General features: G+C 57.6%; 1 protein-coding gene across 2 annotated transcripts; it reads left to right on the top strand.

Annotated features, from left to right (window-relative positions):
• The first annotated feature begins 189 nt into the window (after positions 1-189).
• On the top strand, positions 190-18,888 carry IKBKG (inhibitor of nuclear factor kappa B kinase regulatory subunit gamma). Of its 2 annotated transcripts, none has more exons than XM_082716641.1 (10): positions 190-358; positions 3,532-3,733; positions 6,239-6,450; positions 10,820-10,938; positions 12,366-12,518; positions 12,956-13,031; positions 13,634-13,777; positions 14,031-14,173; positions 14,331-14,392; positions 14,561-18,888. In XM_082716641.1, the coding sequence occupies exons 2-10, from the start codon at positions 3,547-3,549 to the stop codon at positions 14,701-14,703; spliced, it is 1,239 nt and encodes a 412-aa protein (XP_082572767.1). In that variant the 5' UTR covers positions 190-358; positions 3,532-3,546; the 3' UTR covers positions 14,704-18,888. The 2 variants fall into 2 exon arrangements, with proteins under 2 accessions (XP_082572767.1, XP_082572766.1); XM_082716640.1 differs by having other exon boundaries at positions 242-1,049.
• Positions 18,889-19,257: the final 369 nt, after the last annotated feature.

Here is a 19,257-nt window from a genome sequence, read left to right as displayed (position 1 = left end):
GGCGGGGCGGCCCGACATCCGAGAGATGAGGAAGAGAGTGAGTCGCGACGCCCCCCAAAGTAGCAAGTGCTGCGTATCATGAGGAGCGTCCTGTGGGCAGGCCAAGGTTGGCGGACTCGGGTTGCCCTCTGGAAGACCGTCTTACACAATTCTGCTGGCTCCCAGGCGGGGGCGGGGCTTGCGCGTTTTACTTCCGGATCCCACAGCTACGACACCGGAAGCCGGAAGTGTGAGTTTCGGCAGCGCGAGAAGGGAAGGGTGACCGTGGAACCCGGACTTTCTCGTAGCTCCGGGGACCGAAGAGTGCTCGCGGCTCACCGTTCCTGCCCTTCTCACGTCGGACCGACTCTGCTGACAGGTGTGGTCCTCTTTCCGAACACAGGGTACTACTGGTAGGCATTCTGCCGCCTCCGAAACTCCCCGGACTTTCAAGTTTACCCCTCCTGTTGGCCGTGGCCCATTTCTGCCGCCTGCTTTTACAGCACTGGTCAAAGCGACGCGATGCAGGAGGCGACTTACCTTGGCGGCAAGCGGGACTGTTTCCGCCTCTCTCTCTCCGCCACCGTTGCGGAGTCTGACCACACCCCTGCTTCGTGGATGAATCTTTAGTTCGGAGACATTTTCTGCTCATCAAACTTAACTGCATTCGGGGTTGTTAAATTCTTTTAAAAGGCCCCAAATATAGTTGGCCCCAAATATAGCACCTGTGTATCTTACTTCATGTGCCTCAGTTTGCAACAACGATTAACGTACCCGACCTCAAACCGTTTTCTGTGACTTGAGGGCGCATGAGCCATCCTGGCATGTATGAGGAGCTGCAGGGAGGCCACTATATAGCTGGGGCAGAGTGAGCGGGGGGAAAATACTTGCAGACGAAGCGACGAGGGACCAGATAATTCAAGGCTTTGCAGACCGTCTTGGGACCTTTGGTTTTTACACGCAGGGCAATGAGTAACTGTGGTAGGGAACAGTGTAGAGGACGGACAGGATCGGCATTACTTTTTAGGGTGATCTGGCCCCTGTGGGAAGAACAAACTATAGGGGCAAAAGTAGGAGCATGGTTAACTGTCAGGATGTTATCCCAGATAAGTGTGCTTTGAGCATTTTATTATGAAAAATTTCAAACGAAAATTTCAAAGACGTACAAAAGTAGAAAGAATAGCATAGTAAATCCTATGTCCTCACTTCCCAGCTTTGACAGTTGTCAGCTCATGCTAATTTTAATTTATACCCCTCACAATCCTCTTCCTTTATTATTTTCCATAACAGCTTTATCAAGATATAATTCTCATACCATATAATTCACCCATTTAAAGCGTACAGTTCATGACTCCAAAAAACCACTTGCCTCCTTAGCTGTCACCTCCTTAGCTGTTGCCGCAGCTCTCCCAGCTCTTAAACTCTTAAGCTCCATCAATCATTCTGTTTCTATGGATTTTCTTTTTCTGGACAGCTCATATAAATAGAATCATACAATATGTGTGGTCTTTTGTGAGTTGCTTTTCTCTTTCAGTGTCATGTTCGCAAGACTCGTCCACCTTGTAGTGTGTGAATGTACTAGATTTTGTTTACTCATCAGCTGATGAACGTTTGGGTCATTTCCACGCTTTAGCTGCTGTGAGTAATACTGCTCGGAGCATTTGTGTGTGCACATGGGTTTTTGTTTCTCTCAGATACCTAGGAGTTCCCATATTATTTTGAAGCAAACTTCTGACACCGTATCATTTCACCTGTAAACATTTCAGCATGCATCTCTAAGAAAGGATTAAGAAACAACCACAACACCACTATGCCACTTAAACACTTAACATTAATTGCTTACTGTCATCAAATAGATTCTGGGGTACATTACGACAGGATTTCCTGATGCGTTAGATGTGAGCTGTGAGACAAGGTGAGGTGGGAGGTCAAGAGGGACTCTGAGGTTTTTGTCCAGTACCTGGACATCAGCTGACAAGAAGGAGGGTTGTGGGTGGAACTGGCTTTTGGGAGCCATCAGGAGTGCAATTTTAAGGTTAGTTTTGAGAACATTACCAGGTAGCCAAGTGGAGATGTTGAATTTTCTATGTGTCTGGAATTCAGGAAGGAGGTCTGATTTAGGATGTTGTCACCATGAAGATGGGGTTTAAAGCTGTGAGGCTGAACCGGCTCTGTACCGGAGTGACTGCAGGTAGGGAAGAAACCCCAGAACAGAGCCCAGGAGCACCACAACGTGATCAGGCGGTGTGGTGAGGAGGAAGGGGCCTGAGCATTCGCAGCTAGTGAGCCAGGAGAGTGGGCTTTTCTGGAAGTCCAGGGAAGGATCAGTGGCTCATCACAGACTGCTCACGGGTTCATGGAGGGGCATTCAGTGGAGCAGGAACAGTTTATTCAGCATTAAAGCTGTCCTCTCTCAGCTTCTGCAAACATGTATTGGGATCAGCCTCCTCCTCTGGGTAGTCTGCCTTCTTGGGCAAAATTTAAAAGGGCTCCAGGCTAGTGCCGGCCCACAAGGCCGACTTCTGTAGTTCATAAGAGAATGCAGACAACTCTGCCTGGCTCTCTGCCGTGTTGTCTTGGGCTATGAGCCCACGTCCCATTTTCAGATTCCTCAGCATGCGTCAGATACTAGATATCCCCTTCAGGCCCTCAGTTCGAGTGAACACTCATCATGTTCTCAGTGGTGTCCTTGAAGCTCATCTTACTAGGCAGATTAACTTCTTAGAGCTGCTGTGACAGATAACCACAAGCCGACTGGCTAAGACAATAGACCTTTATTTTCTCCCAGTTCTGGAGGCCAGAAGTCTGAAATCAGGGTGTCTTCAGGGCCACGCTCTCTCTGTAGGCTCTAGAGGAGGATCCTTCCTGCCTCTTCCAGCTGCTGGTGGCTCCAGTCCTTCCTTGGTTTGTGGCCATATCATTCTAGTCTCTGTCATCATGTGGCCTTCTCCATGTCTGTGTTTCTTCTGTCTCTTATAAGGACACTTGTCATCGGATTTAAGGCCACTCTAATCCAGGATGATCTCATCTCAAGATCTTTCACTTACTTACATCTGTAAAAAAAAACCCTTTTGTCCATACAAGGTCACATTCACAAGCTATGGGGGTTAGGATGTGGACATACCTTGCTGGGATTCTGATTCAGTGCACTACACGAGGTAATGAGCTGACATCTTCACTACTGCTTGGAGGTGTATGTGGCACATAGCATGATACCTCCCCACAAAAACAATCCTCTCTGTAAGTCCCTCCTCTCGTGAGATGCTTACCTTGACTTTACAGCCTGGAGGTAGGTCCTAGGCAGAGTTTATAACAAGTGCTAAACCACGGCCTTTCTGACCCCACGTATGGGCCTGCAACTGCCTTTGGAATGAGAGGATATGCCACCTTGTAGACGGAAAAGCCTGTCTTGGGTTCCTGTTACACCTGATAAAGTGCTCAGTGTTCTGCTTAAAGCGTGGCCCAGAACTCCTGCACAGACTACACTCCTTGCCCTGCAAGGTAAGAGAATTCTGGGTCTTATGGGACACGTCTGCTCCCTTTCTCCTCCAGACCCTGACTTGTTGGATGAGCAGGCCCCCCTGGAAGAGTCCACCGTGTGAGATGGTGCAGCCCAGTGGCGGCCCGACAGGGGACCAGGACGTGCTGGGTGAAGAGTCTTCTCTGGGGAAGCCGGCCATGCTCCACGTCACTTCTGAGCAGGGCACTCCCGAGACCTTCCAGCGCTGCCTGGAGGAGAATCAAGAGCTCCGAGGTGAGAAGGGCGGCAGGTGTGCTGAGTCAGACGTCAGAGGTCCCAGCCTTGCTGGAGGGGGAGGCTTTGTCCACTCCTCTGCCTGTGTTTTTACCGGGTCTGGGGTGGGGGTGCCCCTGAGAGCCAACTAGTGATTCGAACTCAGCCACTCTTCCTTTGGGTTTCAGGTGGGCTCCCTGGAAGTGGACCGTGAGGGTTAGATGGCTGTGCGGGGAGTTTATTGAGAGCGCTCAGAGGATCCGCACCCTGGAAGGGGAGGACAGGGAAGAAGTGGGGGTGGGGGGCCCAGGGAGAAGCTGGGCTGCGGTGCAGGCTGACCCCGCAGGGAGCTGTGGAGCCGGAGTGACCTTCTGAGTCGTCCCAAGTTGGGCTGGCTGTGGTGGGTCTTGTCCGTCTCCATCCCTGTCCAGAAGTGCACGCGGCTGTTCTGGGAGTGGCCCTGCGGCTCCCGGGGAGGGGAGGGTGGGATGCCCTGGGACGGACCTGCGGGGGAAGGGGGGCGGTTTCTGGTGCCTCTGGTGCGGGCAGGAGCACGGACCAGGTGGTGGCTCCCAGAACCATCCGGTTTCTGTCTTCACCTCGATCTGCACCCGCTCACCTGCCACCATCTCACTTGTTTGGGTGGTGGGTGGCTTCTTCAGCTCCTAGGGGCCTGCACATGCCTCTCAGGTGGCTGGCTACCCTTGAGTGGGGCATATCTGTGGCCGCCCTGCAAGTGACAGCATCCCGCCCACCGTGATCCTGCTGAGACATCTGGGGGGTGGTCCTGGCCGCTCACTTGGTGTCGAGCAGCATCCCTGGCCTCCTCCACTAGATGGCAGTAGCACTCTTCCAGTTACCACCACCAGCACCATCCCTAATGTTGTCCAGTGTCTTGCTGTGCTGGGGTGACCTAGAGCTGGCAGCCGGGTTGGGGGTGGGGAGACTGCTCAGCTTGCACAAGGATGTGTGTGGGCTCTGCTGGGTGCCAGGAGGTTGCTCCAGCAAGAGGGGCTTGGGGGCAGGAGTGGCAGGCCCGCTGCAGAGGGCTCACGGCCCCGCAGGCTCCCTGGCCACAGAGCTCTTAAAGTGGCGCCCTCCAGCTGCGCGGCCTGAGCCGAGGATGTGCGGTGCGTTGGTTCTGCACCTTGCTGTCAGTGAGTGCTGTGTGTCATGCCCTGGGTCACTCCTGGAGCACTGAAGGTGTCTGCCCCCAGCAACGCTCAAGATTGTGCCCAAGAAGGGCACAGGGGAGAGGACATAGACTTTGCTTAGAATGTCGGGGGGGGGGGAACCTCATGGAAGAGGTAGCGTGTAGCTGGGGTAGGAGTCCACTTCTGTGACATGTCCAGGAGAGGCGGATCCAGAGAGAGAAACAGAAGTGTGGATTCCACAGGCTGGGGCTGACAGCGAAGTGCCTGTGAGTGGGTTCCAGTTTTTTGGGGAGCGGTGATGGAAATGTTCTGGAACTAGCTAGAGGGGATGGGTGCATAGCTTTGTGAATAGGCAGAAGCCACCGAAACACCGGGTACTTTAAAATGATGAATTTGATGTGATATGAATTTTGTTTCAATAGAAAAGGAAGTTGCATGTGAGTTGAGGTTTAGGTGGGGGCTGGGCAGAATTGCAGCAGGTGGAGGGTGGAGGTGGGTGGGGGAGGCGTGCCTGAGGCGGGAGGCCCCTGTGTAAGGGCCACAGTCTGCTTTGCTCCCCTGCAGGGAAGGAGTCACGTGGGGACAGAACATGCAGAACGTGTCTGTGGTGCTGGCCTCAGACGCCACTGGGGTTCATCAGGGTTTTGACCAGAGAGTGACATGAAGCTACTGCCCGTTGCCATCTTGAAGAGTTGCGTGGTTGTGAGATCCTTCGCGTGTCACGGAGCAGTTCGGTCACCGTCCACGTTCTTCCACTGCCAGGGGTGTGCCTGGGCATGGGGCTCTCCTTTCCTCGGCCTGTGCCGACTGCCTGGCCTTGGCACACACTCATCCCTCGGCCTGGTGGGAGGGGCCTGGCTGTTCCGCGACCGATCGCTGTGCCCTGCTCCTGGGAGTAGCCGTGTTAGCCCCGTCGAACGTGCCGAGGAGGACGGGGAGGCTCCCGGAGGTCAGTCACTGGGCCGCTCGGAGCCTCCTGGGCCTCCCAGGCTGCAGCCGGCCATGCCACAGGGTGCTCTGCGCCCGTGGCCGTCCCGGGGTCTGCGGGTAGCCCTGGGTCCTGGTTCCGAGGGTGCTGACCGAGCGCGCGGGGCGGGCCGTCGCGCCTCTGCCTGGGGCCGGAGTACAGATGAGCTCCAGGCGCTTAGAGAGGAGGCGGCCCTTGACGCGCGCTCAAGCGAAGCCGAGGTGTTTGGTCTCTGGAGAAGTTGAGGGGCTTCGTCACTAGGGTGAGTCAGCGAATCGTTGGGAACGGGCGCGGCAGAACGAGAGGAAGCGCTGCAGCACCCGCTCGGCCGCCGGTCGCCCGGGCCCCGGGAAGGGACCGCCCGGTCGCCCGCAGCTCTCACCGGCTCCTCTTCTCGGCCGCCAGACGCCATCCGCCAGAGCAACCAGGTGCTGCGCGAGCGCTGTGAGGAGCTGCAGCGCTTCCAGGGCAGCCAGAGGAAGGAGAAGGAGTTCCTCGTGCAGAAGTTCCAGGAAGCCCGGAAGCTGGTGGAGCGACTGAGCCTGGAGAAGCGCGAGCTGCGGCGGCAGACGGAGCAGGCCCTGCAGGAGGTGGAGCGCCTGAAGCGCTGCCAGCAGGTAGCCGGGGCGGCGGGCCGGGCGCTGCCCTGGGGGCGGCGAGCGGCGGGGCCGGCGCCCTGCGTTCCAGGAGCACAGCGCCCCGCCCCCCCCAGCACCTGCCGGCTTGGGGCTCTGCGAGGAGGGTTCGCAGAGCGCAGAGGGGCCGGCCCGTGGCTCCTGGTCGCGGCCGCCGTGCTCAGGGACAGCGCCTGCGAGCAGGCGGGAATTGGCAAGGACCCGGGGGTCGCGGGGCCACGGCTGCTGCCGGGATGCAGCGGGCGGCAGCTTCCGGGGCCCCTGGCCGGCGGGGGTGTGGACTGGCCGTTTCTCCCGCGGCCTGGGGGTGACAGCCCACCTCGGCCCCGCCACCAGAGAAGTCTCCCTGAGCGGTGCTGTCGGGGGACTTGAGCGCGGTCGCGGTCCTGTCAGCCTGGAGCTCCCGCGGGGCTGACTTTGGTCTCCGCACATCCCCGTCCCCGGGGACACGAAGCTGAGAGTGTGGCCCAGTTCGGCCCTGCCAGGAGTCATGTGATCAACAGAGATGGCCTGTCACGGCGCTCGGGAAGGGGTGTACCGGGTGCCTGGGGCGACCCTGACAGGGGACCCCCAAACTGGGCGGCTAAAGAAAGAGACCTGTATTGTCTCCCACTTCTGGAGGCCAGAAGCCCAAGAGCGAGACATGGGCAGGGTTGGTGCATTCTGGGGGCCCCAGGGGGAGAACCTGTTCCAGGCGGCTTTCCCAGCCTCGGGCTGTGCCTGTGGTCCTTGGCCTTCTTTGACTTGTAGATTTATTCCTCCGTGTCCCTCTGTGTTGTCACATCACCTCACTGTGTGTTTGTATGTCTCTCCTCCTCTTCTTTTTTTTTTTTTAAGATTTTATTTATTTATTTGACAGATCACAAGTAGGCAGAGAGGCAGGCAGAGAGAGAGAAGGGGGAAGCAGGCTTCCCGCTGAGCAGAGAGCCCGATGCGGGGCTCAATCCCAGGACCCTGAGATCATGACCTGAGCCCAAGGCAGAGGCTTTAACCCACTGAGCCACCCAGGCGCCCCAAGTCAGTCATTTTGTGCCTATTTTGTGTGTATTACAGTCATTGGATCCTCCCCTCCAGCATGACTTGATCTTGATTGTAACTTGATTGTGTCTGCAAAGCCCTGTCTCCTCGTCGGGTCCCATCCGTAGGTACTGGGGGTTAGGGTGTGGACGTATCTTTTGGGCGCCACCATTCAACCCATCCTAGGCTTGAACAGGTAGCCTCAGGGCTCTTTGCTAAATGCCTTCAGAGCCTCCCCTCTTGCCCCACCCACGTTGAGGGATGCTGGCCTCACAGCTGACAAGTCCGTCAGTAGTGGCTATCGGAGCAGACGTGGCTTCGTGTTGCTGGTGACAGCGTCAGCTGGTGCCAGTACTTGGAAAAACGAGTCGGCATTTTCTCTTCAAGTTGCAGATGTGCTTGCCCCTGACTCAGCAGCCTCCCAGCAGGTGCACCTGTCTAAAGAGCCTGGCTCCGAAACCTGGGCATGGCGCAGGCGCCCGTCACTGGAGAAGCTGGTAGAAACGTAGGGTGGAAGTTTTTTATAACAGCTTTACTGAGATAAAAGTCACATACCGTAAAATTCATTGTTTTAAAGTACAGAATTGGGGCACCTGGGTGGCTCAGTGGGTTGAGCCTCTGCCTTCAGCTCAGGTCATGGTCTCGGGGTCCTGGGATCGAGCCCCGCATCGGGCTCTCTGCTCAGCGGGGAGCCTGCTTCCTCCTCTCTCTCTGCCTGCCTCTCTGCCTACTTGGGATCTCTCTCTCTCTGACAAATAAATAAAATCTTTTTTTTTTTTTTAAAGTACAGAATCCCTGGTTTTTTGGTATATTTATAGACTTGTATAACCATCATCACTCTCTGGTTCTAGAACATGTTCATCCTTCCCTGCCACTGCCCTGCCAGTAAACCCCGGCCCCATTAGCCAGTACTATGCACCCTCTCCCTCAGCCCCCAGCACTGTCCAGTCTGCTTTCTGTCTCCGGGTTTGCATCTTCTGTGCCCCTCACATCTGGCTTCTCTCATTCAGCATCAAGATTTTGGGGGTGATGCTACTATGTACTTTTTCGAAGTTTTATTTATTTATGTAATCTCTATACCCGGTGTGAGGCTTGAACTCATGACCCCGATATCAAGATTCACATACCTCTCCAACTGAGCCAGCCAGGTGCCCCCAGTAGTGCTGCTGTGAATCTTTGGGTGTGGATGCGTGTTTTCATTACCGAGGACACACCTGGAGTTCCCCTGTTAATTTGAAGCAAATTCTAGACGCCATATGATTTCATCTGTAAACATTTCAGTGTCTGTGTCTAAGAAAGGGCTCAAAAGAGAGATAACTGCAATACCACTGTCACATCTGAAATAGTTAACATTGTTTGGTGTCCTCAACTAGACACAGTATATATATATTTTTTAACTTTATTTATTTGACAGAGAAAGATCACAAGTAGGCAGAGAGGTAGGCAGAGAGAGAGAGGGAAGCAGGCTCCCTGCGGAGCAGAGAGCCCAATGTGGGGCTCCATCCCAGGACCCCAAGACCATGACCTGAGCCGAGGCAGAGGCTTTAACCTCCTGAGCCGCCCAGGTGCTTCAGACACAGTATATTTTGACAGCATTTCCTGGTGTGTTAGATGTGAGTGAGACACAGGGAGGAGTCAAGAGGAACACTGAGGTTTTTGTCCTGGTAGCTGGAAGATGGATTTGCCATCAGCTGACAGGAAGGGGGGCAGTGGATGGAACTGGCTTCTTGTAGCTGTCGGGCATGCTGTTTCTGAGGGCGCTGCTAAATATCCAGGGGACACGTTGATGTGACAGGCCAAGTGGTGAGGGGTGTTTGCACTGTTCAGTGGGGAGACCTTCGCTGAGGTGCGTTCTAGTAAGGACCAGAACACAGTGAGGGGCTAAGCCACATGGGGTATCTGAGGAAAGCCTGTTTTAGAGGCAGGAGGAGAGCATGTACAAAGGTCCTGAGGTAGTGACATGCCTGTCATTTTCAGGGCACACCGTAGAGGCAAATGTGGCTGAAGCTGTGTGAAGGTGGCTGAGGGGTGGGCGGGGAGAGTCATGGTAGGGGCTGTAGGGGAGGTTATGTGGGCTTAGTAGGGCCAGTGGGAAGATTGGGGCTTCGACCCAAGTGTCACAGGAACAGTAGGGGCTGCTGTGCTAGTGTGAGACATTATCTGGTTTCCTGTTGACTGTAGAGTATGGGGGGCTATTATGGGGTGGAGTTGTGTGCCCCCAAAAGGAATGTCCACATCCTAAACCCTGTATCTCAGAACATGATCTTATTTGGAAATAGGGTCTTTGCAGAAGTAATGAAGTTCGGATGTGGTCATACTAAATCCCATGGTCGCTGTCCTTAATGGGAGAGAAACAGGCACAGAGACATCCAGGGAAGACAGCCTTGTGATGACGGAGGCAGAGAGTGGGGGGTCCCCCCCAGGCCCCTCAGAAGGCGCCAGCCCTGCCCTTGCTTGCTCCTGGACTTCGGAGCGACAGTACGTTACTGTTGTCTTATGGTCCCCACCTTGCAATCCTTTATGGAAGGCCCAGGAAACACCTCCAGGTGCAGGAGTGGAGGAGGGCCCAGGTGGAAGTCCCTCCAGCCCCCGGGGAGGCTGGCCAGAGTGGGCACTGGCCCACAGGGTCTGTTGGCAGGCCCAGGCGACGCGGAGTGTAGGGCAGGTGGCTGGATAGCTAAGCTGAGGCCCCCGAGAAGAGTCTGTCTTGGAGGTGTGACTTGGCCAGTGTTCCGACCTGCAGGGGTCCGGCGGGCCTGGAGACCAGACCCGTGTCTGGAGATGCAGAGCAGAAGGGCAGGATGGCAGGCGTGCTGTGTGCCTGTGCGCAGGAGGCCAGGGCCAGGGGCATGGAAGGCAGGAGTGGCGGTTTCCTGGGGGCGGTGGGGGGGGTCTGGCCATGGGGGACTGAGGCGCCGACTCTGGGCTTGAGCCGCCTAAGGTAATGGGGGACCTGGCCTGGACAGTACGATAAGGGAGACCGGCCATCGGGTGTTTGGGCAACTCTCGAGTTTTGGCCCTGGTAGAGAGCCTCTGGAAAGCGGCCGGCCATCTTGGCTCTGGTAGCCTCGCTTGTGGGCGGGAGCGCGCATGTTGACGCTGTGTTCAGGTCCAGCCTCCCTTGGCACCACGTCCTGCCAGGCTCTGTCCTCGTGACCGTGAGGCCACTCTGTGCCTGTGTCTGCAGGGATGGGGGGGCATCTTGGGAGGCTTCTGGAGGTGAGCGGTGGTGACATGTCTTTATCCCTGCCCACTGCCCTGGGGCTCGGGGGTGCCAGGGGTGGGCAACTGGTGAGGAGGCATCACTGATAGGAAGTGGCTTTTCTTCACGCAGCAGATGGCCGAGGACAAGGCCTCCGTGAAAGCCCAGGTGACATCCTTGCTGGGGGAGCTCCAGGAGAGCCAGAGTCGTTTGGAGGCCGCCAACAAGGAGCGGCAGGCTTTGGAGGGCAGGTGAGTGGGGAGGGAAAGCCCGCCAGGGCTGCTGCTCAGGTACCCGAGAGGAGGGAGGCATCTTCAGAGCCTCCAGAGGGTTCCTCTGTCCAGGCACAGGGACCACCATCAGAAGGCCCGCTGCCCACGTGCCGCCTGATGGCCAGGTTTGTGAGTGGCCTGCCCAAGTCAGTGGCTGGCCGGCTGCTCCTTGCTGCCACGTGGGCTTCCCGTAGGTGCGATGGGCGGGTCAGGGCACGCCGTGTTCCTGGGCTCTGATGCCGCCGGGGCGCTGCCCTCCAGAGAGCAAGGCGGGCCCGCCCGATGGCGGGTGCTGCTCTCCTGGCAATGCCGATGCGTGACGGGGGCGTGCTGGGCCGAGTGCTGCGGCCCTTCCCGCGGGAGGGGAGGGGAGGGGAGGGGAGAGGAGGGGAGAGGAGAGGAGAGGAGAGGAGAGGGCGGGAGCGAGTCCTCCGTAGTCTGCGACCGGCGACAGCACGTGGACGTGTTTCCGTCTGGAAGCGGGAGGGAAGGCGTCACTCTGGCCTCGGCCTGCTCACCTTCTCCGTTTTCCCGTGGACTCCTCTGTGTCTCCAGCTTTCTGAAATCACATGCATCACTTTTAGGACAATTGGGCGTCTTTTCTGCCTGTGTTTTCCTATGTACATGAAGGAACCCGCTAGAGGCAACTTGGGGCCATTCGTGACACCACGCGGACATTTATGGCGGCACCTGTGGGCTCCTGAGCAGTGTCTGTTTGTGTCCCTCCCCTCACAGTGGGCCCTAGATGTGCTGAGCTGGCCAGCTTGGACACAGAGGCCTTGCTGGGATCTCAGGGCACTTGGTGTGGCCATTTGGAGAGCTTTCTGCTTCACACACACACACACACACACACACACACAGAGGCCCCCGAGCCCTGGGCATGTCCTGTTGTCCCCCTTATTCCAGGACCTCGGGCGGACAGCAGCTCCGTATGGCGATGTCAGTGTCAGAAATGTGCTCAGGGTATTTGGACAGGTGCAGAGAAACAGCGAAACCAGTGGCCATTCCCGGCAGCCCCTGTCGCCTCTGCAGTGGGGACTGTACAGGGCTTTGGGCCAGCAGGGCAACGTGGCCAGAGCCTTGGACTGGAGATCTGGGGAACTGTGGGGACATAGGAGAGTGGAGCTTGGAGACTGGGGGCTGTGGGTGATACGGCTCCGAGGATGCTGGGCTGTGGCAGCCATGGCCATGGCCAGGCGGGTGGGAGGCTCCTCTTTCAGATGTGTGCCTTTGGGACTGCAGCTGAGCCATTGAGCTTCTAGAACAGGGAGTGGGAGGGAAGGAGTCAGCCCCAAGCCAGGCTCTCTGCGATAGTCCCGTGTTCGGTAACCGGCTTCCATCTTCCCCTGCCGTGGGCTCGGCCGGGCACGCTGGGGCCCTGCTGTGACCGTCCCCTTCCGCGCCAGGGCCCGGGCGGCCAGTGAGCAGGCGCAGCAGCTGGAGAGCGAGCGGGCGGCGCTGCAGCAGCAGCACAGCGTGCAGGTGGACCAGCTGCGGATGCAGAGCCAGAGCGTGGAGGCGGCCCTGCGCATGGAGCGCCAAGCAGCCTCGGAGGATAAGTGAGTGGCCCGGGCCCACGCGAGGACACCAGGGCCCCACGGACCTCCCCGCCACCAGCCCCAATGTGACCCGGCTCTGAGACAGGGATCCGTGCTCTCCGGCCCACGCTCGGGTCCTCCCGCGTGGCCGCAGCGTGGCCCGCATCGGGCGGCCTTCGAGCCTCTTCTCGTCCTCAGCCTCTCTCCCGTCCCTTTCTGCTTCTCACGGGGCCGTTCCACCTGATTCTAATCGGTCCTTGTTTCGACAAACGGTAGCCTTAACACAAAGCGTGCTCACCATGTGCTGAAGCCGGCCCGAGGGCAGAGGGCCTGTAGGCACAGAGGCCCCTGGAGGCCCCTGTGCTGGGGACAGGCGTGGAGGGGGTGGGCTTGCGAGCGGAAGCGTGGTGGCGGAGCACAGGGCGCTTGTTTCTTCAGCGGAGGCTCCTCTTCCACAGGCGGAAGCTGGCCCAGCTGCAGGTGGCCTATCACCAGCTCTTCCAGGAGTACGACAGCCATGTCAAGAGCAGCACGGTGAGCAGCGAGTGAAACTGAGTGCCTGTGGCGGGCACGTCCCCGGGACTGGCCACCACGGATGTGCCTGGGTTCCTCTCCTTGTGGCTGAGAAACACAAGGGCCCAGGGCGCTGCTGCCCCGAATTTAGGACTGTCGGAGTGCGAGTTCCTTCCTGAAGACTTGAGAGAATTGTGTCAGAGCTTTTTCAGGGTCACAGCGCAACAGCTCAGGGCAGGACATGGGGCAGACTGGGCGGGCCTCTCGGTGCTCTCTCTGTGGGTGGGGACACGCTTGTAAGGGGACAGCATTAGTGCGGGACACCAGCTCCCACAGAGGAGGATGGCCTTGTCCCTGGAGGGGCTGGAGGCAGGCTGTGTGGCTGAGGAGTCCGGGAAGGGAGTGTTGAGCTGGGCAGGAAGTTGTGCCCCCTGACCTCAGAGGTCCCCCCACACCCTCTGCCTTTCCTGTGCCCTGCTTGCGCTGACGCCTGGTGGCCAGCCGGGACTCGTCTCTTGTTGCTTTTGGCTCTTGTCACCTGGAGCAGCCACTGGCCTGGTGGTGGCCCCGCTCCTGCCCTGGGCTGGCTGGGGCTCCCTCACTTTCCCCTTGCCCATTTCTAGGGAATGCAGCTGGAGGACCTCAAGCAGCAGCTCCAGCAGGCGGAGGAGGCCCTGGCGGCCAAGCAGGAAGTGATCGACAAACTGAAGGAGGAGGCCGAGCAGCACAAGGCCGTGATGGAGACGGTCCCTGTGCTAAAGGCGCAGGTGAGGGCGCCCCCCTGTGGCCGGCGGGGCCTGTGAGCACTGGGACCTCGTGTGTCACTGGCGTCTGTGGGCCGGGGCTTCTCAGAAGCCCCTGGAGCCCTCTGTCGGCACTCTCGGGGCAGCCTTGCCCTGCACCATGGAGCCTGGGAGCCTGGGAGCTGGACCTCCTCCGTGTCCCCCAGCACGGAGAGTCGGACGGGCGGCCGGCGGGCGGCTGACGGCCGGCGGGCGCGGCCCCTCTTGTGTCTGCCAGGCGGATATCTACAAGGCCGACTTCCAGGCTGAGAGGCAGGCGCGGGAGAAGCTGGCAGAGAGGAAGGAGCTCCTGCAGGAGCAGCTGGAGCAGCTGCAGAGGGAGTACAGCAGGCTGAAGGCCAGCTGCCAGGAGTCGGCCAGGTGGGCCTCGCCGTCCAGCCCTGCAAGGAGCGGGGCCGGGGGCTGGGGGCTGTGGTGGTAGCCACCCACATGTGGCGGCTTCTGAGCTGGCGCTTGTTGCCCCTCGTCCTGCCCCAGCCTGCCGGCTCTGTTGACCAGACGGTTTCTCTTCTCAAAGGATCGAAGACCTGAGGAAGCGACACGTGGAGGTCTCCCAGGCCCCCTTGCCCCCCACCCCAGGTGAGGGAGCCGCAGGAGGGTGGAGAGGGCAGGGTGCTCGCCGGAGGGTAGTACTGCTGTGGGGGAGTGGGGGGAGGTGGGGAGGAGCTGGTGGTGGTGACCCCAGAGCTCAGACCCGACGGTCCTGTCAAGTCGCAGTACTCCGTGCCGCCTCCTCTCTCTCCCCAGCTCACCCCTCCTTCCACCTGGCCTTGCCCAGCCAGAGGAGAAGCCCCCCCGAGGAGCCGCCTGACTTCTGTTGCCCCAAGTGCCAGTACCGGGCTCCGGATATGGACACGCTGCAGATCCACGTCATGGAGTGCATTGAGTAGGGGCTGCGTGGGGGGCGGGCGGCCCAGAACAGCGCCCCACGAGCTAGCTCTGGGACCTTCCGCTTCAGCTGCCCCGGCTGCTGGCCTGCGTCTGCCCTGTCGCTCGGAACCCACCGGGCCCGAGGCTCTGCTCTTCTGGTTTGTTCTGTCTGCTTGGACCACTTGTCTCTGGGGCTTCTTCTTCTTCCACGGCCAAGTCCAGAATCACGGCCAGGGCTCTCCAGGAACTCCTCGAGCTGCTGCGGGCAGAAGGTTCTCCTCACCCGTGAGCTCCTGCACGCCGTGGCATCAGGGCACTCGTGGGCCATGTGCTGTTCCGTGTGGGGGCTGCCTCGCCATTGGATGGCAGATATCCACTCGTGAGGCCCGTGTGGGTGGTTACCACTCAGTGTCATGAGCAATGCTGCGACGAACATCTTCGCGTGTCACTGACGTGTGTCTTTGGGTCAGATTCTTCGAAGCCGCCCCGTGGAGCAGTTGCCAATGGGTGCATGGGGCCCATGTGTCGCCCCTGCTTCCTCAGAGCCTTGCCCGTGGTGGGGGTGTCCAACCTGTAGGCTTTGGCCATCTGTCCAGCACGTGGCTCTCTGGTCACAGTGAGCCTGAGCATCTCTTCAGAGCTTGAAGGATCCTTTCTGATTTTGTGGTTAATGGCTTGTTTGTGTGTTTTGCCCATTTTTCTGTTGAGCTGTTAGTCTTCTGCTCCTCAGTGTCTTTGAGCTCTTTGGTCATTAGTGGGACCGGCTCTCATGTGTGATAGAAACTGCACATATCTCCTCTTGCTCTGCGTCGGTGCAGGTGGGTTTTGGACTTGAAGTTTGTCATCTTAATGTGGCCACGGTTCTCCACCTTTCCTTCATGGCCTGGGGTTTACTGTGGTTGTGACGTTTCTCACGTGCACGCTAACACCCTAACACCGCAGCGTGCTCTTGTCCTCCCTGAGCGTGTTGCCGCCTGGCGTGAGTGATGGTGGCTGTGTTTCGTCATGCTGCAGAGGCTTGCGATGCTGTTCCCTGCTCCAGCCCCAAATGCCCCAGCCTTGGGAAGGGAAGCCCCTGGGTGACGATGGACAGGTTACAAACACTAGAGAGCTCCTTACTGTTGTTTTGCAAGATTCTGGATGTTTCCTCGATGTCAAAGCCAAGGGCATCAAGCCTGCCGTTGTCAGGCAAGGACAACAGAAGTATGCCACGGTCTCCCCGGGTTGGGAACGGGATGTCACTGAAGGCGACCTGGTCAGCAGCTGGTTCTGAAGACGAGCCTGCGCCAGGGGTTTGCTGGGTGTGTGCAGGCAGCTGTTCCATGGGAAGGTGTTTAAGGCTTCCGGGTGCTGTGTCCCAGTCCTGACCCTGTAGTTTTTCTGCAAGAGCACTTTTAGTCTTTGGGAAGGAATGTGTGCATTTCCCTTGGCTGCTGTAGCAAATGACCGACTTGGCTTAAAACAAGTCATTCTTTCATGGTTCTGTAGTCAGGGTGCCTTGGAGGGCAGATCAGTTCCAGGCCTCTCTCCTGGCCTCTTGGGGGTGGCCCCTGCTGTTCTTGGCTGGTGGATGTGTTGCCCCAGTCTCTGCCTCTGCAGTGACACGGCCTCTCCTTCTTCCCGTGTCATCTCTCCTCGTCTCTCCTCGTCTCTTAGAAGCGCCCCAGTCACTGGCTTGGGGCCCACCCGCGTCATCCAGGATGGGCTCATTTGGAAATCCTTTATCTTCAGTAGATCCACAAGGACTCTTTCCAGCTCCGGTCATAATCCCAAGTTCTGGCATTAGCTCATGCCTGTATCTTTTGGGCCACTGTTCAGCCTAGCGCAGGGCCATCTTCTGGAGCACATAGTCTAGGACACAGGCGGAGGAAGACCGGGGTCTCCAGGGCTGGCCGCTCTGTTGAGGGACTCATTCCCTGGGGTGGTGGTGGCTGCTGGGTGCTCCTTGCAGGCGTGGGGACTGCTGCTCCTTAGGACACCTTGGCTCCAGCTGGCCACTGCTGGGTGGCCATGGGCAGGAGAAGGAAGGTTGCGGGCCACGGTGGGACGGGGACGCAGGCCCATTGGGCGCCCCGGCTGTGGAGGGAGGGGCTTTGTGCTTTCTAAGGGGCATGGACGAAGGCGTGGGGGAGTCCTCCGCGGACTGGCTTCCTCTTCAGAGGGAATCGAAAGGAGGAGGATGGGGCCCAGGAGTAGTGAGAGAGGCCGGCGTTCTCTTCCTGGGGCACTTTCCTCAGGTCCTGGCGGGGGCGCCCCACCACGGTGGCCAGGAGCTTGGACGGGTGTTGGTGCCCGGACCCCAGGCTGAGTCAGGGTCTGCTCTTCGGAAGCGTCCCCTCCTGGGCTGCCCGTGCCCCCTGCCTCCTTGTGGCCCGTGTGGGAGCAGCTGTACACTGGACAGCCAGGACTCACCTAGAAACCCGGGATCCCGCTTTCTCCCCTGCTGGCTTTCCTTTCCTTTGGGCTTCCAGCAGCAGTGGCTGGATCCTTTCTGCGAGGGGAAGCAGCCTGCCTACCTAATGATCTGTGGCTCCTTGATCTTCAGCACCCTGGCTTTGGGAGGCAGAGACAGAGAACTCGAGGCACAGCCTGCCAAAGCCCAAGTCATTCTTGCTGCTGGGACGACAGCCTGGGCTGCTACCCGCTGGCCCACGTGGGCCAGAGACCCGGGGGATCCCAAACGGCGCCGTAGGAAAGCGGTTTTCCGTCGCTGGTAACTGAGACACAGACTCCAGCTGCATGGAAAGTGATGGGGGGCGAGGAACAGATGAAGCCTGGCGGCCGGTGTGAAGGGCTGGGGGCTGCTGCGGCCGGGAGAGGCAGCCTTGCACCATTTGGGTGGATGTGGCTGGTGGGGTTGCCTGTAATTACGGTTTCCTTTTGTATTTGCGTAGTTGCTAAGTGACTCTAATATGCACGTATGACTCTGATAGGTAGAACGGCCTGTTTGTTCAGAGTCCGCCTGGCTGGCTAGCGCGGCCCGGAAGTGGTGTCTGCTGGGGCCGAGAGAAGCAGGACTGGCTGTCGAGGGGGACGCCTCAGGTGCCTGGTGATCACTGATGTGCTAGGAAGGGAACAGGGCTGAGCCGGAGCTGCCGGGGTCCCACATGCCCAGGCGGGGTGAGCGGCAGGCAGGGCTGCGGGGCAGCGGAGGGTGTGCAGCGTCCCTGGGCCTCCCGGGGCCTCCGTCTCCACGTGCAGGAGGTGACAGCAGAGCTGCGGCTGCCCTGGAGGGGCTCCTGGGAGCTGTCTGAATTCTCATCTGGTCTCCCAAGCACGGCCGGGGACAGCAACTCCGGCAGGTGTCAGTAGTAGTGCTCGTCAGGAGGGGACCCGTGTGCGCATGCCCGCACATGTGTGCATGTGGGTCCTCGAGATTGTTTTCACACCTCCTCCTCTGAAGCTGCTGTTAGTCTGTTCCAGATGGCAGATCACATGAGTGTGTATTTTTATGTAGTGGCTTAATTATTCTTTCGTGTAACAGCTGAGTAGTGAGCATGTGAACATCGGGTTTCTTTCTTTTTTTGAGTATTTGTTTAAGTTACTCTGCATTTCAGCCACTCTGGAAAACGGTATGGAGATTCCTCAAAAAGTTGAAAATTGAGCTACCTTACCACCCAGCAATCGCACTACTGGGTACTTACCCCAAAGATACAAATGTAGTGATCCAAAGGGACACCTGCACCCCAGTGTTTCTAGCAGCAATGTCCACAATAGCCAAACTATGGAAAGACCCTAGATATCCACCAACAGATGAATGGATAAAGACGATGTGGTTCATATATACAATGGAATACTATGCAGCAATCAAAAGAAAACAAAGTCTTGCCATTTCGAATGACATGGATGGAACTAGAGGGTATTGTGCTGAGCGAAATAAGTCAATCAGAGAAAGACCATTATCATACGAGCTCACTCGTGGAATTTAAGAAACAAAACGGAGGATCATAGGGGCAGGGAGGGAAAAGCAAAACAAGAGAAAACCAGAGAGGGAGACAAACCACAAGAGACTCTTAATCTCAGGAAATAAACTGAGGGTTGCTAGAGTGGAGGGGTGTAGGGGGATGGGTGGCTGGATGGTGGACCTTGGGGAGGGTATGTGCCATGGTGAGTGCTGTGAAGTGTGTAAGCCTGGCGATTTCACAGACCTGTACCCCTGGGACTAATAATACATTATGTGTTAATAAAAAAAAAGTCATTCTGCATTTCTAGAGCTCTGTTTTATGTAACAGGTACTTTAAGTAGTAAATATTGTGTCTATTAATACACATCCTCAGGGTTCCACCTCCTTTACTTTTCATTTTGTTCTTTTCCTCTTTCTCTTGTTATTTGTTGGAAGTCCTTGTTGAAGAAGGAAACAAACTTCCCTGTAGTTTTCGTGAGTAATAAGCAGCCCTGGGTATCAAAGCAAGTAGCCTGAGCCCCACATCTGGCTCCACACCTAGTCAGGAGCCCACTTATTTCTCTCTCTCTCCCTCTGCCCCACCACTGCCACTTTCTCAAAAATAAATAAAATAAAATAAAATAAAATAAAATAAAAATGGCCTCTGATTCTTCAGTATCTGCTGTCGTGG

This window comes from Mustela nivalis (genome assembly GCF_964662115.1).
Source record: "Mustela nivalis genome assembly, chromosome: X".
Lineage (NCBI taxonomy): Eukaryota > Metazoa > Chordata > Mammalia > Carnivora > Mustelidae > Mustela > Mustela nivalis.
Note: the sequence above shows the minus strand (reverse complement) of the source record. Positions and strands in the feature narration are given on the sequence as shown.